Raw genomic sequence first — 23,707 nt, 5'->3', positions numbered from 1 at the left:
ACCCATAAAGCCTTTAGCCATGACGTTGTTCGCAAGTCCATCCTGCCGGGCATCCAACGGTTGGTTTGTGAACTGCAAAATCCACAAAGAAGGAGAGGGAAGCGTCTGCTGCGCCCCTGGGTCGTTTTAAATTGGCCTTTAAAACATCACCGAAAACTTAAACAACCGCTAGCTATGGCAGAGGGAGACAACAAAAGCGCCAACGTACTCGTAAGTAACGTTATCCCACTTTCGACTTGACAAGCTTTTGTTCCTGAATTTAGGTAACGTTAACGTCGTGGTGTTGCTTGACTGCTGTCGTTCGCTTGTCAACAACGGCCTTCGAAATGCTAACAATTAACCAGCTATGCTAGCGAAGGAGGATTAGTGAAAATGAGAACCGTGCCCAACAAATTAAATCATTAATCTGAGCAAATGAACCAAGCCATAACAATACATGGTTTGTTAGACGGCCTATGTATCATTTTACATAGGCCGTTAACATTATCTGCACTAACAATTAACGTTATGCAGTCTAATATTGGCATTTATAGCTAACATTATTGCTCGGCTAACTAGCTGTTCTCCATGATACGGCTAATTGGGGAAAGGTGTTTTTGTAGCTAGCTGTGTTTATTTGGCCGGCTAGCCAACACAGCGGCTGTCCGTAAGGTTATTTTAAATGTGACACGTTCAGCTGACAAGCCGGAGAGAGCCCATGTCTAATTTGGATCTTGTGACATTTATTTAACATCCCCTTTGAAGTTACCATTTGATTAGTCACCGAAAGACGACTAATTTATATATTTGGTGTAAAAGTTAGACGATTTACTCAATAATTAAGCATGGTTAGAGTGACTAGTGTAATTAAGACCATGGTCAGAAGTGGTCGCTGCTCGGACCGAGGGCTGAACGGCGATACATTTGAACGTCGACTGGTAACCTAGAAGGTGTAATAACACTGACCTGTTCTAAACGAAATCCGGGGAATACAAAACAAAATTGAGCCTATATATTAATGCACGTTAAGACTGAATTTCAGTGTATATACCCTTCCCAGACAAAAGTCTCCCAGTTTTCATTGTGCAGTTCAGAGGCTAACCTTTTTTAATTAAATGATAATGCCCGAGAAGACTATGTTTGAAGGATATATTGGCACGGGTGGTGTTAGGCCCGAGATAAAAATCACATTTTATTGGTCACATACACATGGTTAGCAGATGTTATTGCGACGATAGCGAAATGCTTGTAGTCGAGGGCAGGTGGTGTGCCGCAAATCTCCCCGTTAGAGTCAAATACTTTCCTCCAAACACCGCCTTCGAGGGCATTTATAAACGGGTTAGGAACATATTCAAATAATGATTGACATATTTTCATTAACGTTATCTTGATTAATTTATTCATACAATTTCATCCTTCCACAATGTATAGTCCCGATACAAATAGGCATTTTAACGTCGAAGATTTAGCAGGTGGTAATTTGTGATGTAGAGACAGGCTGGAATGCTGTTTTAACCAATCAGCATTCAGGATCTGATCCGCCCGTTGTATAAATTGCCATAGAAACGGCCCCTTGCAACATTGATTGATTCGGGTTAGAGGAATAGAAAGCCACTGATCTGGAAGATGAAAATGATGAGGGTATCAGTCATCCAAAGCGCAGAAACGCCTCCTAATGTTACCATCTACAAATGCTGAAATATGGACGAGATGCATCCTAGAGCTGGGAGAAGGTCACAACAAACTAACGTTCTCATTTAATCAACACTGTTAATTAAGTACAAGCATATTACATTTGTAATCTTGTAGCGAACAATCTAATGATTCATTCTGTGATTCATAATGACATGGGCTAAAGATAACTACTTACAAGCCCTAAACCAAAAATACAGTCTATTACTTGGATGACTGTAGTCTTTGACAATTTTTGGAGGGCCTTCCTCTGACACAGCCTAGTATATAGGTCCTGGATGCCAGGAAGCTTGGCCCCAGTGACGTACTGGACCGTGCGCGCTACCCTCTGTAGCGCCTTACGGTTGGATGCCGAGCAGTTGCCATACCAGGCAGTGATGCAACCGGTCACCATGCAGCAGATCTTGAGGATCTGGGGACCCATGCCAAATCTTTTCAGTCTCCTGAGGGGGGAAAGGCATTGTTGTGCCCTCTTCAGGACTGTCTTGGTGTGTTTGGACTATGATAGTTTGTTGGTGATGTGGGCACTTGACGCTCTCAATCTGCTCCACTACAGCCCCGTCGATGTGAATGGGGGGCGTGTTCGGTCCTACTTTTCCTGTAGTCCACGATCAGCTCCTTTGTCATGCTCACATTGAGGGAGAGGTTGTTGTCCTGGCACCACACTGCTAGGTCTCTGACCTCCCTATAGGCTCTCATTGTTGTCGGTGATCAGGCCTGCCACTGTTGTGTCGTTAGCAAACTTAATGATGGTGCTGGAATCGTGCTTGGCCACGCAGTCGTGTTCGGTCCTACTTTTCCTGTAGTCCACGATCAGCTCCTTTGTCATGCTCACATTGAGGGAGAGGTTGTTGTCCTGGCACCACACTGCCAGGTCTCTGACCTCCTCCCTATAGGCTCTCATTGTTGTCGTGATCAGGCCTGCCACTTGTGTCGTTAGCAAACTTAATGGTGGTGCTGGAATCGTGCTTGGCCACGCAGTCGTGGGTGAACAGGGAAACTGGGAGGTGACTAAACACCCCGGAGGGGCCCCCGTGTTGAGGATCAACGTGGCAGATGTATTGTTGCCTAGCCTTACAACCTGGGGGTGGCCTGTCAGAAAGTCCAGGATCCAGTTGCAGAGGGAGGTATTTAGTCCCAAGGTCATTAGCTTAGTGATGTGCTTCGTGGGCACTATGGTGTTGAGCTGTAGTCAATGAACAAATCAAATTTTACATGGTTAGCAGATGTTAATGCGAGTGTTGCGAAATGCTTGTGCTTCTAGTTTTGACAATGCAGTAATGTCCAACCTAACAATTTCATAACAATTACCTTATACACCCAAGTGTAAAGGAATGAATAAGAATATGTACATAAAAAAATATATATATATATGAATTGAGTGATGGTATAGAACGGCATAGGCAAGATGCAGTGGCTGGTATAGAGTACAGTATATACATATGAGATGAGTAATGTAGGGTATGTAAACATTATGATGTGGCATTGTTTAAAGTGGCTAGTGATACATTTATTACATACATTTTTCCACTATTAAAGTGGCTGGAGTTGAGTCAGTATGTTGGTAGCAGCCACTCAATGTTAGTGATGGCTGTTTAACAGTCTAATGGCCTTGAGATAGAGGCTGTTTTTCAGTCTCTTGGTCCCTGCTTTGATGCACCTGTACTGGCCTCGCCTTCTGGATGATAGTGGGGTGAACAGGCAGTGGCTCGGGTGGTTGTTGTCCTTGATGATCTTTATGGCCTTCCTGTGACATCGGGTGGTGTAGGTGTCCTGGAGGGCAGGTAGTTTGCCCCCCGGTGATGCGTTGTGCAGACCGTACTACCCTCTGGAGAGCCTTACGGTTGTGGGCGGAGCAGTTGCTGTAACAGGTGGTGATACTGCCCGACAGGATGCTCTCGGTTGTGCATCTAAAAGTTTGAGTGTTTTTGTTGACAAGCCGAATTTCTTCAGCCTCCTGAGGTTGAAGAGGCGCTGCTGCGCCTTCTTCACGATGCTGTCTGTGTGAGTGGACCAATTCAGTTTGTCTGTGATGTGTATGCCGAGGAACTTAAAACTTTCCACCTTCTCCACTACTGTCCCGTCGATGTGGATAGGGGGGGTGTTCCCTCTGCTGTTTCCTGAAGTCCACAATCATCTCCTTTAATTTTGTTGATGTTGAGTGTGAGGTTATTTTCCTGACACCACACTCCGATGGCCCTCACCTCCTCCCTGTAGGCCGTCTCGTTGTTGGTAATGAAGCCTACCACTGTAGTGTCGTCTGCAAACTTGATGATTGCGTTGGAGGCGTGCGTGGCCACGCAGTCGTGGGTGAACAGGGAGTACAGTAGAGGGCTCAAAACGTACCCTTGTGGGGCCCCAGTGTTGAGGATCAGCGGGATGGGGAAGTTGTTACCTACCCTCACCACCTGGGGGCGGCCCGTCAGTAAGTCCAGTACCCAGTTGCACAGGGCGGGGTCGAGACCCAGGGTCTCGAGCTTGATGACGAGTTTGGAGGGTACTATGGCGTTAAATGCTGAGCTGTAGTCGATGAACAGCATTCTCACGTCGGTATTCCTCTTGTCCAGATGGGTTAGGGCAGTGTGCATCATTCTCACATAGGTATTCCTCTTGTCCAGATGGGTTAGGGCAGTGTGCATCATTCTCACATAGGTATTCCTCTTGTCCAGATGGGTTAGGGCAGTGTGCATCATTCTCACATAGGTGTTCCTCTTGTCCAGATGGGTTAGGGCAGTGTGCATCATTCTCACATAGGTGTTCCTTTTGTCCAGGTGTGAAAAGGCAGTGTGGAGAGCAATCATCTGTGGATCTGTTGGGGTGTTTTGTGAATTGTGGGTCTAGGGTTTCTGGGATGATGGTGTTGTGAGCCTTGACCAGCCTTTCAAAGCACTTCTTGGTGGTAATCATTTAGGCAGCTAACCTTCGCTTTCTTGGGCACAGGTACTATGGTGGTCTGCTTGAAACGTGTAGCTATTACAGACTCGTTCAGGGAGAGGTTGAAAAATGTCAGTGGAGACGCTTGTCAGTTGGTCCTTGCATCCTCAGAGTACCCACGTCCTGGTAATCCGTCTGGCCCCCCGTGGCCTTGTGAAGGTTGACCTGTTTTATTGGTCTTGCTCACATCGGCTACGGAGAGCGTGATCACAGTCGTAGCGCCTGCTTTAATTGATCTGTATTTCACTACATTCTGAAGCAGTGGTTCCCAAACTGAAACTCAGTCCAGGTTAATCTGGACCGTTTTGAAATTGGGTAGTGCATCAGTTTTTCTATTTTCAGTCATTGTATTTCTTAGAGATATTTATTTTTTAACCTTTTATTTAACTAGGCATGTCAGTTAAAGAACAAATTCTTGTTTACAATGACGGCCTACTGGGAACCGGGTGTTAACTGCCTTGTTCAGGGGTAGAATGACAGATTTTTACCTTGTCAGCTCGGGGATTCGATCCAGCAACCTTTCAGTTACTGGCCCAACGCTCTAACCACTAGGCTACCTGCCACTTATAACTAATGTCCTTTTTTTGCTTATAGATTGTGTTAATGTTAGTCACTCAAATATCACATGAATACACATTAGCCATGGCAAAATGTATGGAATTGAAAGAAAATTGGCTTCAAAACTGAATTTTCTCACTACACCACGATTTTTTGTTTTTGTAGAACTGCAGGAAATAAGCTTTTTAAAACTGCAAAAATAAATTGTCTAGCAACAAGAGGGGCGTAAACAGTTTGTGGCCATAGAAATGGATTTGCAGGGGGGTGCTCCCCAATGCTGGAAGGGGAGCCTGAGTGGGAGAAGGTTTGGGAACCGCTGTTCTAGAACAGTGATGGAACACTAGAATCTGGTTGAAACTGTCTTCAGTTAAATCGTGCTGTGACAGCTTAACGACAGCTCTCAGATGCTGCAGTCAGGCCTCGTCTATCGTTGATTACATTCATCCACCGAACAAAACCTACCACAGAGGATCAACTGACAACTAGGATGGATCACGATGATGATCTGTGTGGCAAAACAAGTCTGTAACGTTAATAGCTATGCCTTTTCCTGGCTGGCTGTGGGTCATGAGACGACATGGTGTTCAGTGGAATAGAGATGTCTGTATGAAGACGGGTCTTTGTGGTGCCTGCACAACGTGGGATTATTTCACTTCCCCAGACCATTCACAATGACACCTCTGTTTTCCTCAACCCTTCGGCCCTGTGGCTCTGCTCAGGCGCCAACTGATAGTAGTAGAGGGATGTTTGGAAGTCAGCAGGGCTTAAGGTATTAGCAAGCCATTTAAACAGTGGTATTTCTGTGGTGCAGTCCCATGCGTCTAAATGGCACCCTAGTCCCTATATAGTGCACTTCATTAACCAGAGTCCTATAGGGAATAGAGTGCCATTTGGGACTCAGCCTAGCTCCTTAGATGAACAGGCTAAACTGTTAACTATATGTGAATTGGAGTTCAGCGTTGTCTGGACTGAGAGTTAGATGGCTTTTCTTCTGAGTGCACCAGTGCATCTTGAGTCCTTGTCAACCTGACCCGTTATCAGGCTGCGTTTTCACACACCTTGGGGGGGGGGGACTACTGCCGTGGCCTATTTATTGCCTTACCTCCTTACTCCATTTGCACACACTGTATGTAGATTTTATATTGTGTTATTGACTGTACGTGTGTTTATCCCATGTGTAACTTTTGTTTTTGTCGCACTGCTTTGCTTTATCTTGGCCAGGTCGCAGTTGTAAATGAGAACTTGTTCTCAACTGGCCTACCTGGTTAAATTAAGGTGAATTAAAAATGAATCACACTGGTCAAATTGCTACTTTGCCATGTTGGGAGCCGGGGATTTGTCTATGTATTTAAACAACGCTCAACACCTGGCTCTGTAATAGACTAGTGTCCTGTCCAGGTGACTCTACAATAGACTAGTGTCCTGTCCAGGTGACTCTGTAATAGACTAGTGTCCTGTCCAGGTGACTCTGTAATAGACTAGTGTCCTGTCCAGGTGACTCTGTAATAGACTAGTGTCCTGTCCAGGAGGTTAACACCTGGCTCTACAATAGACTCGTGTCCTGTCCAGGAGGTTAACACCTGACTCTGCAATAGACTAGTGTCCTGTCCAGGAGGTTAACACCTGGATCTGCAATAGACTAGTATCCTGTCCAGGAGGTTAACACCTGGCTCTGCAATAGACTAGTGTCCTGTCCAGGAGGTGTACTGGTAGATCAAGCTACCTCACTCTTCAGAAACAGGAGATGGGCTCCTGTCTCATGGACCGTTCTGGCTCGTCCAAGGCTACTTCCTAACCTCTGTCTCTGGCGTGTGTCTCGGTCGGTGTCTGTGTTCCAGGCCCAGGAGACGGCCCAGCTGGAGGAGCAGCTGCAGGGCTGGGGAGAGGTGATCCTGGCTGGGGACCAGGTCCTGCGTTGGAAGAAACCATGGTTCCCTGGAGCCCTGATGGCAGCCACCACACTGGTCTTCATGTGAGTAGTACTCACACACACACACAGCCCTGATGGCAGCCACCACACTGGTCTTTATATACAGCTCTCCTGTCACGCTCTCACACACGCACGATACATACAGCAGTCCTGTCATGCTCTCACACATAGCTGTCCTGTCACGCTCTCACACACGCACGATGCATACAGCAGTCCTGTCTCGCTCTCTCACACACACACACGATACATACAGCTCTCCTGTCACGCTCTCACACACGCCCGATGCATACAGCAGTCCTGTCTCGCTCTCTCTCACACACGTTACATACAGCAGTCCTGTCATGCTCTCACACACACACGATACACACAGCTGTCATGTTCTCACACACACACGATACATACAGCTGTCCTGTCATGCTCTCACACACACACGATACATACAGCTGTCCTGTCACGCTCTCACACACACACGATACATACAGCTGTCCTGTCTCTAGCACACACCTGGCCTCGCTCACACACACACACCAGGGCTTGACATTCAGGTAAATTTGACAGTCGCACACCCGGCCAGTACCAAGTGACAACTACAGGCTCGTGGGCGAGATCACAGGAGAAAGCTATTTAGGCAGAATTTTAATCATGGGTAATCACAATCAGCATGGTGGCTCCAGCAGGGGGTTACAGTCAGCGTTATCACAGAACACCACACAGAGAGAAGACAGACACACGATGGACAGGCACACCCACACAGAGACCGAGTTTAGTTAAGTAGCCTGGTACGAGCCAGAACAGCACAAGACAGGAGCCCAATCCCCTGTTTCTGTAGCATGAGGCAGCTGGTTTACCGAATTATCATCAGATTTTTTTTAATGTTTTATAAATAGTTTAACTGTGTACATTGTTAAAGAGGATGTAGGCCAACCCTTTATGCATTTGAATGGCTGATGCTGTTCCTTGTCTTTGTCATGCCGGACACTCCTGTTGTGCAACACTGCCAATTGGAGTTGAGGAATAGATCATACAGCAGTGGATAGCTTGGATCCTCTTTTCAGTTATTACCATCAAAACGGTTGTCTTTTCCCAGATTGCATTTCGACATGTTGTCCAGTGACTGGGCTCATTGGAACACGTCTCTTTCCACACGGCACTCGGCTGTGGAAGCAGTTGTGTGCTCTTGCCACCATACAGTTGATATTTTGAGGTGGCAGGGTCGCCTAGTGGTTAGAGTGTAGGGGCGGCAGGGTAGCCTAGTGGTTAGAGGCAGGGTAGCCTAGTGGTTAGAGGCAGGGTAGCCTAGTGGTTAGAGGCAGGGTAGCCTAGTGGTTAGAGGCAGGGTAGCCTAGTGGTTAGAGGCAGGGTAGCCTAGTGGTTAGAGGCAGGGTAGCCTAGTGGTTAGAGGCAGGGTAGCCTAGTGGTTAGAGGCAGGGTAGCCTAGTGGTTAGAGGCAGGGTAGCCTAGTGGTTAGAGCATTGGGCCAGAAACTGAAAGGTTGCTGGATTGAATTCCCCGAGCTGACAAGGTACAAATCTGTCGTTCTGCCCCTGAACAAGGCAGTTAACCCACTGTTCCTAGGCCGTCATTGAAAATAAGAATTTGTTTTTAACCGACTTGCCTAGTTAAATCAAACATGTAATAAATATTGAGCTCTATTTAATCAATAAGGGATGTTAGATTTCTTGACAAGCAAGCAGCTCCAGGTCCTCCAGAATCTTCTTCGCATTTTAAAATGCATTTCCTGCAGTTCCACAGTTTGACATATTATGCCTCTCTTGATGGGGTATTTTGAAAACACAGTATAAGTGAAAGGCTCCCTAAGTGCGTATTTCTCTGCCCCATAGCTAAATGTGTTGATGCAAGGAAGCCAGCTAACTTCCTACATCACATGTTGCTAACTTCCTACTTCACATTTTGCTATGGGGCGTGCTATTCTACATACACATTTTGTCTTGACATATTTATCACTTTTTAAAGGGTAAGTTAACCTAAAATTCTACATTTCCCAAGTGATTCCATACATGAACTAGTTAGGTGGACTTTGCCTTCTCTCCCTGAGGTCTAGGACTGGAAAGAGGCCAAAATAAAAGGGTCATGTGACTCGTGGCGTTCTGTTGTGCACTAGCTCTGCTCCGTTAGTCAGGGCGATTGAGAAACCTGGGAATTGTGGACAAATTCTTTTGTTTTATTGAAAGCATATGGCCAAATGAGCTCTTTGAAATTGTTTTATATATATATATATATAATTAAAAGTATTATAGGTTTTGAGACAGGAAATGTGTTATTTTCCACCTAAAGTGATCGGTATTATTTTATGTGGCCGACTGCAATAACATTGGAGATGGGTAACAACTGTGCCTGTGTGTTTTCAGTCCGTGGCTTTAAGAAGGAACAAAATGTCACTGTTTTCTTTTCTGAAAGAGACCGATACAGACGTGTGTAGTAGCCTAAGCACTTCATCAATGACGACGACTACAATTCAGAAATGCTGGGGGGAAACACGTAGAACTCTGACAGCTCTAGCTTCTGTATTCTCGTGTGGGGGAACACGTAGAACTCTGACAGCTCTAGCGTCTGTATTCTCATGTGGGGGAACACGTAGAACTCTGACAGCTCTTGCTTCTGTATTCTTGTGTGGGGGAACACGTAGAACTCTGACAACTCTTGCTTCTGTATTCTCGTGGGCTGGATATGACATTGCTGCTGAAGTATGTCGTTTCTTCATTGCAGTTTGAGTGGATCTTATTGTGTTGTAACTGTTGCACCATATCATTGTAGACAGCCAGTTAGCAGATGTGTCCTGTCTTTATGACACAGGGTTGAAGGAGATAACAGATAGTAATTGTGTCATCTTACATTGTAGAATACACAGAATTAAAATAAAAGGTTTTGCATTTAAATTATTTAGGATCTTGTCTACTTATCAATCTATAATGTCTGTGTTGGCTAGCCATGGTTTATTTGCATGGCAACATTTCATGCTTTTAACAACTCTATAGCCTTGCATGGTCCCAGGAACTCCCTGGTGTAGGCCTATTAGGTTGGAATGCATGGTCCCAGGAACTCCCTGGTGTAGGCCTATTAGGTTGGAATGCATGGTCCCAGGAACTCCCTGGTGTAGGCCTATTAGGTTGGAATGAATGGTCCCAGGAACCCCCTGGTGTAGGCCTATTAGTGTGGAATGCACGGTCCCAGGAACCCCCTGGTGTAGGCCTATTAGGTTGGAATGCATGGTCCCAGGAAGTCCCCGGTGTAGGCCTATTAGGTTGGAATGCACGGTCCCAGGGACCCCCTGGTGTAGGCCTATTAGTGTGGAATGCATGGTCCCAGGAACCCCCTGGTGTAGGCCTATTAGGTTGGAATGCATGGTCCCAGGAACTCCCTGGTGTAGGCCTATTAGTGTGGAATGCATGGTCCCAGGAACCCCCTGGTGTAGGCCTATTAGGTTGGAATGCATGGTCCCAGGAACCCCCTGGTGTAGGCCTATTAGTGTGGAATGCATGGTCCCAGGAACTCCCTGGTGTAGGCCTATTAGGTTGGAATGCATGGTCCCAGGAACCCCCTGGTGTAGGCCTATTAGTGTGGAATGCATGGTCCCAGGAACTCCCTGGTGTAGGCCTATTAGGTTGAAATGCATGGTCCCAGGAACTCCCTGGTGTAGGCCTATTAGGTTGGAATGCATGGTCCCAGGAACTCCCTGGTGTAGGCCTATTAGTGTGGAATGCATTGTCCCAGGAACTCCCTGGTGTAGGCCTATTAGGTTGGAATGCATGGTCCCAGGGACCCCCTGGTGTAGGCCTATTACCGTGGAATGCATGGTCCCAGGAACCCCCTGGTGTAGGCCTATTACCGTGGAATGCATGGTCCCAGGAACCCCCTGGTGTAGGCCTATTACCGTGGAATGCATGGTCCCAGGAACCCCCTGGTGTAGGCCTAATTAGGTTGCAAGTAGTCTGGTCTGTTGTGTATTCCTAACCCCCACCTCACGTGTCCATTATGGCCATGATTATTCCTAACAATATAATTACTTTTAGCCCCATTGCCTTAACATTATTGCCCATAATGGGGTACCATAATGGAACCACCTGGGGTATATTGCCCATAATACCTGGCTCCAGGAACCACCTGGGGCATATTGCCCATAATACCTGGCTCCAGGAACCACCTGGGGCATATTGCCCATAATACCTGGCTCCAGGAACCACCTGGGGCATATTACCCATAATACCTGGCTCCAGGAACCACAAAAATACTATGCGTGCATACAAGGAACGGACATGTTTTCATTGAGCGCTTAATGGAAACATGCAACAATATCAAGCCTATCACCTTCCAGTCAAAAGGCTATAGCCTGGTATTGAACACGCAACGGCTGTAATGAAACCCATTTTTAAACATTCACCAACATGTACATCTCAGGACGACATTCACCAACATGTACATCTCAGGACGACCCAATACGAGCGGTTCTATGTGTGACGGAGATGAACATTTCCATTAGAAACCCAGAGGAGGAATCTATTTTCAACAACTAGGATGTGTTGCTTATATGACTAGGAGACAAGTACTGGGTAATGAATGACTACTGTAACTGTTGTTTGTGCTGCCCAAAAGTCTGTGGTGCTACGTTCATCCTGGAGTGGTCTTCTAACCAGGTCCTCGTTCTCAGGTCTCTCCTCTGTAACAGTGTTTAAGTGGGACATTAGGCTTGACATTATGGGGGCAGGTGGGATGAAGGATCCCTGTAAACCACTGGTGGATCCTGTCACCAATCCAGCACCTGGTCAACCAGGTTCTACTGGGACTGTTTTGGTTAATAGATGTATTGTGTTGTCAACCAGGTTCTACTGGAACTGTTTTAGTTAATGGATTGATTTTGTTGTCCACTGCTTGGACTGTTTTGGTTAAGTGTCTTCACTTTTCTCTCTGGGTGGGTGAAGGTTGAAATGTAATTTTTTTTCAACAACACAAAAATATATATATATTATAAAAGTAACAATGCTTTATTGGTCCATTTGCATGGATATCCTTTATTTTTGCAGTCACAGTACCTAACCTGACACACACATCACAGGCTTGGTCGCAGGACATACCTGGGACTTTCACTTCACAGTACCTAACCTGACACACACATCACAGGCTTGGGCGCAGGACATACCTGGGACTTTCACTTCACAGTACCTAACCTGACACACACATCACAGGCTTGGGCGCAGGACATACCTGGGACTTTCACTTTCACAGTACCTAACCTGACACACACACATCACAGGCTTGGGCGCAGGACATACCTGGAACTTTCACTTTCACAAGTCCTGTGAGTCTTCTGCTTCCTGAAAACCAGTGTAGACCCCATAAGGCTGAGGGATATTTGTCTGGAATGACATTTACCACGTATGATGGTAGAGGGAACTGGACCACCTGGACCCGGTGTCTCATTGTGGAGGAAACCACTCCAGAAGGCTGCAGTATGAGACCGGTCTGAACGGTCTGGATTCACCATTTATACATCACCAAGTGGATTTGAGAATCTGGAGCAGCATCTAATGCACTTAGAACAGTTGCTTTTGTTTTGACAAAATGAAACCAGTTATATTTTGATATTTCCAGTTCAATGTGTAGGCCTAATATATTCTATTCTGATAAAATATGCCAACAAAATATTGTGGTTTGATGTGAAAACATATATCCACTGTGTTTGGGCTGGTATAAAAACAACCATCCCGCTCAGAGGTTAATGATCAGAGATCATTCAATAAAGTCAAGTTTAGCTACTTACTTGTCGGATCACTGTCCCATTTGGTCCAGCTGAAATGGATCACTGTCCCATTTTGGTCCAGCTCAAATGGATCACTGTCCCATTTTGGTCCAGCTCAAATGGATCACTGTCCCATTTTGGTCCAGCTCAAATGGATCACTGTCCCATTTTGGTCCAGCTCAAATGGATCACTGTCCCATTTGGTCCAGCTGAAATGGAGTTGTCAGCAAGTTCTTTTTTTGGATCAGGACAAATGTTTCCATGACAACAGAGTTGCTGTGGGCAGCAAGATCCCGGTGTTCCTCATCAATCAAGTTCCCTGCAGCATAAGCATTCTTAATGAGTTCGCAATGGAGCACAGTTGTCACAACAGCGCCACCCATCTGTCTTCACTTCTACACTTCTAATCTGTAACGCAAGGCTACTTACTGTCTTCACTTCTGCCCAGAAAAAAACTTGCATCTGTGATTTGTGAATAAGGGTCATACATGCACTTTTTTTTTTACATAAAAGGCCACTCAAAAGTGTAGTTTTGTCACAACTAGAGATCTGTGGCATTTTGTTTTGAGGGAGCGTGCAATTGCCATGCTGACTGCAGGAATGTCCACTAGAGCTGTTACTAGAGAATTTAATGTTAATTTCTCTACCATAAGCCGCTTCCAAAGTGATATTAGAGAATTTGGATGTACGTCCAACCGGCTTCACAACTGCAGACCAAGTGTATGCCGTCGTGTGGTTTGCTGATGTCAACATTGTGAACAGAGTGCCCCTCGGTGGGGTAATGGGCAGGCATAAAGCTACGGACGACGAACACAAGTGCCTTTTATCGGACGGGCAATTTGAATGCTCCGAGAGGCAGTGATGAGATTGAGGCCCATTGTCGTGCCATTTCACAGGGCCTAATGCATTTTATTTCAAGTGACTGATTTCCTTATTTGAGCTGTAACTCAGTAAAATCTTTAATTGTAGCATGTTGCGTTTTCTGTTTTTGTTCGGTGTAGTAAATGTAGCTTTTCAGAACCCTTGATAGAATACCTCATTTCTCTGGTGTCCGCTTGTTTTGACTTGCAGTGGAATTGAGACATCTGACCCCCCCCCCCCTCCTCCTTTCTCCAGGATGATCTATTACCTGGACCCCTCGGTGCTGACCGGCCTGTCCTGCACTGTCATGCTGCTGTGTCTGTCTGACTACCTGGTGCCTACCCTAGCACCCCGCATCTTCGGATCCAACAAGTGGTGAGAGCCTGGGGGTAAATCTGGTGTACGGGGTGGAGGGGGTATATCTGGTGTATGGGGTGGGTATATACAGGGTACGGGGGTGGGTATGTACAGGGTGGGTATATACAGGGTACAGGGTGGGTATGTACAGGGTGGGTATATACAGGGTACAGGGTGGGTATATACAGCCCATGTTCTGACCTGAGCCTGAAATGGGTAGTTGTGGCTCAGCAGAAATGAAGGGCATTTCCCCAACTGCCTTATCAGATATCATATGGCCCCATTGATAGACTCATCTCATTCTGCTGTGCTGGTTCTGATCAAGTGTTCCTGTTCAGATGGATGGAGAGATGTAGGGATAGCTGTTGACTGAATAAAACTACTGGTCTTGGATATAATGGTAATAATATCACTCTCCTCCTCCTTCCTCCCCTCCCCTCTCCTCCTCTCTTTCTCCTCCTCTCTTTCTCCTCCTCTCTTTCTCCCTCTCTCCAGGTCTTCAGAGCAGCAGCAGCGTTTCCATGAGATCTGTGGTAACCTGGTGAAGACTCAGCGTCGCATCCTGGGCTGGTGGAAAAGACTCTTCTCGCTCAAGGAGGAGAAACCCAAGATGGTACACACACGCACACACACACCGAGACCCACTTTAGCTCTGTCGTCTGTTTTAGAAAGGGGTCTGTCTGTTTTGGAAAAGGGGTCTGTCTGTTTTGGAAAAGGGGTCTGTCTGTTTTGGAAAAGGGGTCTGTCTGTTTTGGAAAAGGGGTCTGTCGGTTTTGGAAAAGGGGTCTGTCGGTTTTGGAAAAGGGGTCTGTCGGTTTTGGAAAAGGGGTCTGTCGGTTTTGGAAAAGGGGTCTGTCTGTTTTGGAAAAGGGGTCTGTCGGTTTTGGAAAAGGCGTCTGTCGGTTTTGGAAAAGGGGTCTGTCTGTTTTGGAAAAGGGGTCTGTCTGTTTTGGAAAAGGGGTAGTGATGTCATTTCCGGTTGTCTTCCCACAGTACTTTGCGTCGGTGATCAGCAGTCTGGTGACGGTGGCCTGGATGGGACAGCAAGTCCACAACCTTTTCCTCACCTACCTGATCGGTACGTACCAGCACCAGTCTACCTGCCTGTACCTGTACCCTACCTACTTACCTACATGCACCTTATCTACATGTACACTACTGACCTACTTGTACCCTGCCTCCCTACTTGTACCTTACCTACTTACCTGTACACTACCGACACCCTACCTACCTGTACCCTACCTACCTACCTACTTGTACCCTACCTACCTACTTGTACCCTACCGACCTACCTACAGTGCCCGTACCCTACCGACCTACCTACAGTGCCCGTACCCTACCGACCTACCTACAGTGCCCGTACCCTACCGACCCATCTGTATCCTACCAACGTACCTGTATTCACATCCTTTGACTGGATTAAAATGGACTAAATTGAGATTTTGTGTCTCTGATCAACACATTATACCCCATGATGTCAAAGTGGAATTAAGTTGATTTTTTTATTTTATTTTTTACTAATGAATAACTATTCAACCCCTTTGTTATTGCAAGCCTAAATAAGTTCAGGAGTAAAAATGTCCTTAACGAGTCACATAATAAGTTGCATGGACTCACTCTGTGTGCAATAATAGGGTTTAACATATTTTAGAATGACTACCTCATATATTACATAAAGTTATTTGTCAGGTCCCTCAGTCAAACACTGGTTCAACCACAAGGAGGTTTTGCAATGCCTCGCAAAGAAGGCACCTATTGGTAGATGGGTAAAAACAACAACAAAAAATTGCAGTAATTGAATGTCCCTTTTTGAGCATGGTCAAGTTATTAATTACACTTCGGATGGCGTATAAATACACCTAGCCACTACAAAGATACAGGCATCCTTCAGGCAACTCAGTTGCCGGAGAGGAAGGAAACCACTCAGGGATTTTTACCATGGTGATCTTTAAAACCGTTAGTTTAATGGCTGTGATAGGAGAAAACTGACCTAAACAACAGAGTGAAAAATATTCCATAACATGCATCCTGTTCACAGCAATCCACTAAAGTGATAGTGCAAAAAATGTGGCAAATCAATTCACTTTTTGTCCTGAATATGAAGTTTTAATGTTTGTTTGGGGCGAACTGAATGGAGCGAAGTACAGGCATAATCCTAGAGGAAAACCTGGTTCAGTCTGCGTTCCACCAGACACTGGGAGATAAATTCACCTTTCAGCAGGACAATAACCTAAAACACAAGGCCAAATATACACTGTATAAGAAGACGTTGAATGTTCCCGAGTGGCAGTTTCGACTTAAATCTACTTGACAATCTATGGCAATACTTGAATGGTTTGCCTAGTAATGATTAACAACCAAGTTGACAGAGCTTGAAGAATTTTGAAAATAATAATATGCAAATATTGTACAATCCAGGTGTCGAAAGCTCTTAGAGACTCACCCAGAAAGACTCACAGCTGTAATCACTACCAAAGGTGATTCTAACATCTATTGACTCAGGGTTGTGAATACTTATGCAAATTCGATGCATTTTATACATTTGTTATCATTTCTAAAAACATGTTTTCACTTTGTCATGATGGGATATTTTGGGTAGATGCAACACAACATGTGGAGTAAGTCCAGGGGTATGAATATTTTCTGAAGACATTGTACCAACCTGTACTAAACCCACCTGGGCTAATGGGTAACTCAGCCTACCTGTACTAAACCCACCTGGGCTAATGGGTAACTCAGCCTACCTGTACTAAACCCACCTGGGCTAATGGCTAACTCAGCCTACCTGTACTAAACCCACCTGGGCTAATGGCTAACTCAGCCTACCTGTACTAAACCCACCTGGGCTGATGGCTAACTCAGCTAACCTGTACTAAACCCACCTGGGCTGATGGCTAACTCAGCCAACCTGTACTAAACCCACCTGGGCTAATGGCTAACTCAGCCAACCTGTACTAAACCCACCTGGGCTAATGGCTAACTCAGCCAACCTGTACTAAACCCACCTGGGCTAATGGCTAACTCAGCCAACCTGTACCAAACCCACCTGGGCTAATGGCTAACTCAGCCAACCTGTACTAAACCCACCTGGGCTAATGGCTAACTCAGCCAACCTGTACTAAACCCACCTGGGCTAATGGCTAACTCAGCCAACCTGTACTAAACCCACCTGGGCTAATGGCTAACTCAGCCAACCTGTACTAAACCCACCTGGGCTAATGGCTAACTCAGCCTACCTGTACTAAACCCACCTGGGCTAATGGCTAACTCAGCCTACCTGTACTAAACCCACCTGGGCTGATGGCTAACTCAGCTAACCTGTACTAAACCCACCTGGGCTGATGGCTAACTCAGCCAACCTGTACTAAACCCACCTGGGCTAATGGCTAACTCAGCCAACCTGTACTAAACCCACCTGGGCTGATGGCTAACTCAGCCAACCTGTACTAAACCCACCTGGGCTAATGGCTAACTCAGCCAACCTGTACTAAACCTACCTGTACTAAACCCACCTGGGCTAATGGCTAACTCAGCCAACCTGTACTAAACCCACCTGGGCTAATGGCTAACTCAGCCAACCTGTACTAAACCTACCTGTACTAAACCCACCTGGGCTGATGGCTAGCTCAGCCAAAAGGTCCCACAACTGTAGCTTACTCATTGCTGCATTATTTCAGAAAGTTCAGGTGTTCTGAGTTCAAACAAACAGGTTAATACAAGCAGGAGTATTTAGGTCCAATCAGGTAGCCTAGTGGTTCGAGCGTTGAGCCAGTAACTGAAAGGTAGCTAGATCGAATCCCCGAGCTGACAAGGTAAAAATCTGTCGTTCTGCCCCTGAACAAGGCAGTTAACCCACTGTTCCTAGACCAGTTAACCCACTGTTCCTAGACCAGTTAACCCACTGTTCCTAGACCAGTTAACCCACTGTTCCTAGACCAGTTAACCCACTGTTCCTAGACCAGTTAACCCACTGTTCCTAGACCAGTTAACCCACTGTTCCTAGACCAGTTAACCCGCTGTTCCCCGGTAGGCCGTCATTGTAAATAAGAATTTGTTCTTAACTGACTTGCCGAGTTAAATAAATAAAATAAAATACAATCGGTTGTATTCTGGTGTGTGACATTGTAGCTGAATTCTCTCTCCTGCTTTCTCCTGTTGCTATAGTAATGATTACAGTGACAGTTAAAACCACCCGACACCACTAGAGAAGTGACCACATAGGAAGGATGTACGAAGGTTGACAGTGACGGAAGTCCTTGGACATGTTCCAAATGGCACCCTATTCTCTATAGGGCTCTGGTCAAAAGTAGTGCACTACATATGGGGAATAGGGTGCCATTTTGGGATACACAACCTGTCAGTTTATGAATGTTTCCCAACACAAGTCAAATTCTGACTCAAATGTTACTTGGTTTATACATGTCTTTGCATACCAGGCCAGCACAACAAGTATTGATTGGCACCTTCTTCTAACTATAGTGCACTACTTTTGACTAGGGCCTATAGGGGTAGTGGGCTATATAGGGAATAGGGTGCCATTTCAGACCGAGACCCAGCATTAGCTATATATTCCAAACATCACCGGAGACCTTGGCTCATTATTGGTCTGACTGCGTAGCTGTAACAGACAAGCACAAGGCCTCATAGCCAGCTGACAGCTGTTCAGTAGTCAGTGCATTGTCATCCTGCAACTGTATTGGTCTGACTGCGTAGCTGTAACGGACAAGCACAAGGCCTCATAGCCAGCTGACAGCTGTTCAGTAGTCAGTGCATTGTCATCCTGCAACTGTATTGGTCTGACTGCGTAGCTGTAACAGACAAGCACAAGGCCTCATAGCCAGCTGACAGCTGTTCAGTAGTCAGTGCATTGTCATCCTGCAACTGTATTGGTCTGACTACGTAGCTGTAACGGACAAGCTCAAGGCCCCATAGCCAGCTGACAGCTGTTCAGTAGTCAGTGCATTGTCATCCTGCAACTGTAAAATACCACTAAGAGAAAGGGTTATACATCATAGGATCAGTCCCTATTAGGGGAACCCCATAGGGTTCTGGTCAAAAGTAGTGCACTACATAGGGAATAGGGTGCCCTTTGGGAGGCAGACCTAGTCTCTTTACCCAGTTCACCAGACAAACTGTCCTACAGAATCCCGACTTGTTTATATATATATGGTGAGACATTGTTCCACTAAACGTGGAGTAGATTGTTTTAATCGACCCGTTAGGAACCGAGCTGCACAGTGGTGGAGGGACTGACCTGAGCTTGTCCAATAAGAGAGGCTCGTTTTGCTACAGAATGCACTAATGAAAACAGCCCGTTAAGCAGTATGCTGTTTAGTTAGTCCACAAATTTCTTGTTAACAAATTATAGTTTTGGCAAGTCGGTTAGGACATCAAATTTGTGCATGACACAAGTAATTTTTCCAACAATTGTTTACAGACAGATTATTTCACTTATCATTCACTGTGTCACAATTCCAGTGGGTCAGAAGTTTACATACACTAAGTTGACTGCCTTTAAACAGCTTGGAAAATTCCAGAAAATGATGTCATGGCTTTAGAAGCTTCTGATAGGCTAATTGACATAATTTGAGTCAATTGGAGGTGTACCTGTGGATGTATTTCAAGGCCTACCTTCAAAACTCAGTGCCTCTTTGCTTGACATCATGGGAAAATCATAAGAAATCAGCCAAGACCTCAGAAACAAAATAGATGGCATCACGAGGGGAAATTATGTGGATATATTGAAGCAACATCTCAAGACATCAGTCAGGAAGTTAAAGCTTGGTCGCAAATGGGTCTTCCAAATGGACATTGACCCCAAGCATACTTCCAAAGTTGTGGCAAAATGGCTTAAGGACAACAAAGTCAAGGTATTGAAGTGGCCATCAAAGCCCTGACCTCAATCCTATAGAAAATCTGTGGGCAGAACTAAAAAAGTGTGTGCGAGCAAGGAGGCCTACAAACCTGACTCAGTTACACCAGCTCTGTCAGGAGGAATGGGCCAAAATTCACCCAACTTATTGTGGGAAGCTTGTGGAAGGCTACCCGAAACATTTGACACAAGTTAAACAATTTTAAAGGCAATGCTACCAAATACTAATTGAGTGAATGTAAACTTCTGACCCACTGAGAATGTAATGAAAGAAATTAAAGCTGAAATAAATAATTCTCTCTACTAATTATTCTGACATTTCACATTCTTAAAATAAAGTGGCGATCCTAACTAAGACAATAAATGCTTACTAGGATTAAATGTCAGGAATTGTGAAACTGAGTTCAAGTGTTTTTGGCTACGGTGTATGTAAACGTCCGATTTCAACTGTAGTGACTCTGTTTCTTTTGTTCCCAGTGAGTTTCCTGCTCCTGCTTCCTGGTCTGAACCAGCATGGCGTCATAAGCAAGTACGCTGGCATGGCCAAGAGGGAGATCAACAAACTGCTGAAACAGAAGGAGAAGAAGAACGAGTAGGAAGAAAGGAGGAGGAGGAGGAGAAGAGGGGATCTGTGAGATGAGACGAACGAGAGAGAAGAAGAACGAGTAGGAAGAAAGAGGAGGAGGAGGAGAAGAGGGGATCTGTGAGATGAGACGAACGAGAGAGAAGAAGAACGAGTAGGAAGAAAGAGGAGGAGGAGGAGGAGAGGGGATCTGTGAGATGAGACGAACGAGAGAGAAGAAGAACGAGTAGGAAGAAAGAGGAGGAGAAGAAGAGGGGATCTGTGAGATGAGACGAACGAGAGAGAAGAAGAAACCCGTAGATCAAACGTAAAAGAAAAGGAGCTTCAACGAAGTACTTCCTCAGTCTGCTCAGACCAACTCTACACACGCCCTCTCCCCCCTTGACCTCTGACCTGTCACTTAACCAACCAATCACCTGGCGGGATTTGTTTTTCAACCTATCCTCCCACGCATGCAGTCAGTCGCCACGTCGGTCAAGGCTTTAGCTCACGAGTAGACCACACTGAAACATTACAACACACACATATGAACCCCCCCCCCCCCACATGGAGGTGGCCCCCAGCTGTGTCTGTCTCTAGATCCTATAGGGAGGTGTTTAAGATACCAGTCACTTATTATTACTTTTGAAGTCCGAGGAAAGACTACTGAACAGAAACCTCTAGCAATATTATTATCCCCTCCCCCCACACATATAATACCATCACAATACAACATATAATCAAACTCCATCTCCCAGAGAGGATGGGTAGTTTAATGGACATACTGATGGTAGGTAGTGTCAGTAATTAAATCTCCCAGAGAGGATGGGTAGTTTAATGGACATACTGATGGTAGGTAGTGTCAGTAATTAAATCTCCCAGAGAGGATGAGTAGTTTAATGGACATACTGATGGTAGGTAGTGTCAGTAATTAAATCTCCCAGAGAGGATGGGTAGTTTAATGGACATACTGATGGTAGGTAGTGTCAGTAATTAAATCTCCCAGAGAGGATGGGTAGTTTAATGGACATACTGATGGTAGGTAGTGTCAGTAATTAAATCTCCCAGAGAGGATGGGTAGTTTAATGGACATACTGATGGTAGGTAGTGTCAGTATTGTTTCAGGAGGCTGGGACACTGTTGTTGTTGTTGCTGCCATCGTTCTTTTACCTTTCAGATTCCTGCTTCTGTCTGTTTTTTAAGATTGCACTGAAACCGTAGCAGAAACTGGAGTTTAGAGTAGAGAAGCAGACCTGGGTGACATCTCCCACGTGGCACCCTATTCCCTATGTAGTGCCCTACCCCTATAGGCCTTGGTCAAGAGTAGTGCACTATCTAGGGAATAGGGTGTTATTTGGGACTCGAGTCTAGTCTGGTGACATTTGTAATATATAATTCTGTGTCTGAAATGGCACCCTATTCCCTATGTAGTGCCCTACCCCTATAGGCCCTGGTCAACAGTAGTGCACTATCTAGGGAATACGGTGCTATTTAAGACACCGCCCTGGTGTGAGCTGACACTGGTTCAGAGACACAGACCTAGGATCAGCGTAACCTGCCCCCTACCCTGACCTTACTGTCTAGTCCAGGGGATCTTTACCTTACTAGTCCCACTGCTGTTACGCTGCTAGCTGGACCTGCTAGTCCTTTATCTGTCCCTCTGTCCCTGTCTAACGACAGTCTAAACCCAGCTCACGTTCCCTGTTAGTGGGTGAACAATCCAACGCTTGATGAAATCTACTAATAACGCTGTTGGCTGGACCTGCTAGAGTCCTTTCTGTCTCTCTCTCTGGTCGGGGGGCCGATGATTGTAAATACGCCAATCCTCTTCCTATCTTTATTTCTCTGTCTTGTCTGTGTTTATATTCTTTACCTACTATCTCGCTGTTCCTCTCCTCCATTTCATCTGTTTTGAGTTCTCTACAAAACAATGAATAAAGTCTGATTTAAATGAACATGGATGGCGGCTCGCTCATTGATCCTGCTTCGTAGTTTACCCATTGGGTGTTGAATGTTGATGTTAGGGAGGGGTGTTGAATGTTGTTGATGTTAGGGAGGGAGAGGGAGGGGTGTTGAGACTGTACTGACTGCCCCCCCTGGTTAGATAGTAGATGTACTGTTCTACTCCTGGCACTGGACATACTTTTCATTTGCATACACACACACACACACCCTTTCAGTCTCCTATGCACACATTCTCTCACACATTTCCCATTAATTAGTTATTTTATTAAGTGAAGAGCCCCTCCAGTTCAGTGCTGTACCACTCAGCACAGACCTGCCAGTTCAGTGCTGTACCACTCAGCACAGACCTGCCAGTTCAGTGCTGTACCACTCAGCCCAGATCTGCCAGTTCAGTGCTGTAACACTCAGCCCAGACCTGCCAGTTCAGTGCTGTACCACTCAGCCCAGACCTGCCAGTTCAGTGCTGTAACACTCAGCCCAGATCTGCCAGTTCGGTGCTGTAACACTCAGCCCAGACCTGCCAGTTCGGTGCTGTAACACTCAGCCCAGACCTGCCAGTTCGGTGCTGTAACACTCAGCCCAGACCTGCCAGTTCAGTGCTGTACCACTCAGCCCAGACCTGCCAGTTCAGTGCTGTAACACTCAGCCCAGATCTGCCAGTTCGGTGCTGTAACACTCAGCCCAGACCTGCCAGTTCGGTGCTGTACCACTCAGCCCAGATCTGCCAGTTCAGTGCTGTACCACTCAGCCCAGACCTGCCAGTTCAGTGCTGTACCACTCAGCCCAGATCTGCCAGTTCAGTGCTGTACCACTCAGCCCAGATCTGCCAGTTCAGTGCTGTACCACTCAGCCCAGATCTGCCAGTTCAGTGCTGTACCACTCAGCCCAGACCTGCCAGTTCAGTGCTGTACCACTCAGCCCAGACCTGCCAGTTCAGTGCTGTAACACTCAGCCCAGACCTGCCAGTTCAGTGCTGTAACACTCAGCCCAGACCTGCCAGTTCAGTGCTGTAACACTCAGCCCAGACCTGCCAGTTCAGTGCTGTAACACTCAGCCCAGATCTGCCAGTTCAGTGCTGTAACACTCAGCCCAGACCTGCCAGTTCAGTGCTGTACCACTCAGCCCAGATCTGCCAGTTCAGTGCTGTACCACTCAGCCCAGACCTGCCAGTTCAGTGCTGTACCACTCAGCCCAGACCTGCCAGTTCAGTGCTGTACCACTCAGCCCAGATCTGCCAGTTCA

The 23,707-nt window shown here is 46.1% G+C and overlaps 1 protein-coding gene across 2 annotated transcripts; it reads left to right on the top strand.

Moving 5' to 3' along the window:
* The first annotated feature begins 54 nt into the window (after nt 1-54).
* On the top strand, nt 55-22,461 carry LOC110487148 (ADP-ribosylation factor-like 6 interacting protein 1). Of its 2 annotated transcripts, XR_005035252.1 has the most exons (7): nt 55-210; nt 7,002-7,135; nt 13,965-14,084; nt 14,562-14,679; nt 15,060-15,144; nt 20,416-21,542; nt 21,605-22,461. XR_005035252.1 is itself a non-coding variant. In XM_036939389.1 (6 exons), the coding sequence occupies exons 1-6, from the start codon at nt 175-177 to the stop codon at nt 20,532-20,534; spliced, it is 612 nt and encodes a 203-aa protein (XP_036795284.1). In that variant the 5' UTR covers nt 55-174; the 3' UTR covers nt 20,535-22,455. The 2 variants fall into 2 exon arrangements, 1 of the variants encoding a protein (XP_036795284.1); XM_036939389.1 differs by having other exon boundaries at nt 20,416-22,455.
* The last annotated feature ends 1,246 nt before the right edge of the window (nt 22,462-23,707 follow it).

This window comes from Oncorhynchus mykiss, chromosome 12 (assembly GCF_013265735.2).
Source record: "Oncorhynchus mykiss isolate Arlee chromosome 12, USDA_OmykA_1.1, whole genome shotgun sequence".
Taxonomy (NCBI): domain Eukaryota; kingdom Metazoa; phylum Chordata; class Actinopteri; order Salmoniformes; family Salmonidae; genus Oncorhynchus; species Oncorhynchus mykiss.
The sequence above is the reverse complement of the archived record's forward strand: the minus strand, read 5'-3'. Positions and strand labels throughout refer to the sequence as shown.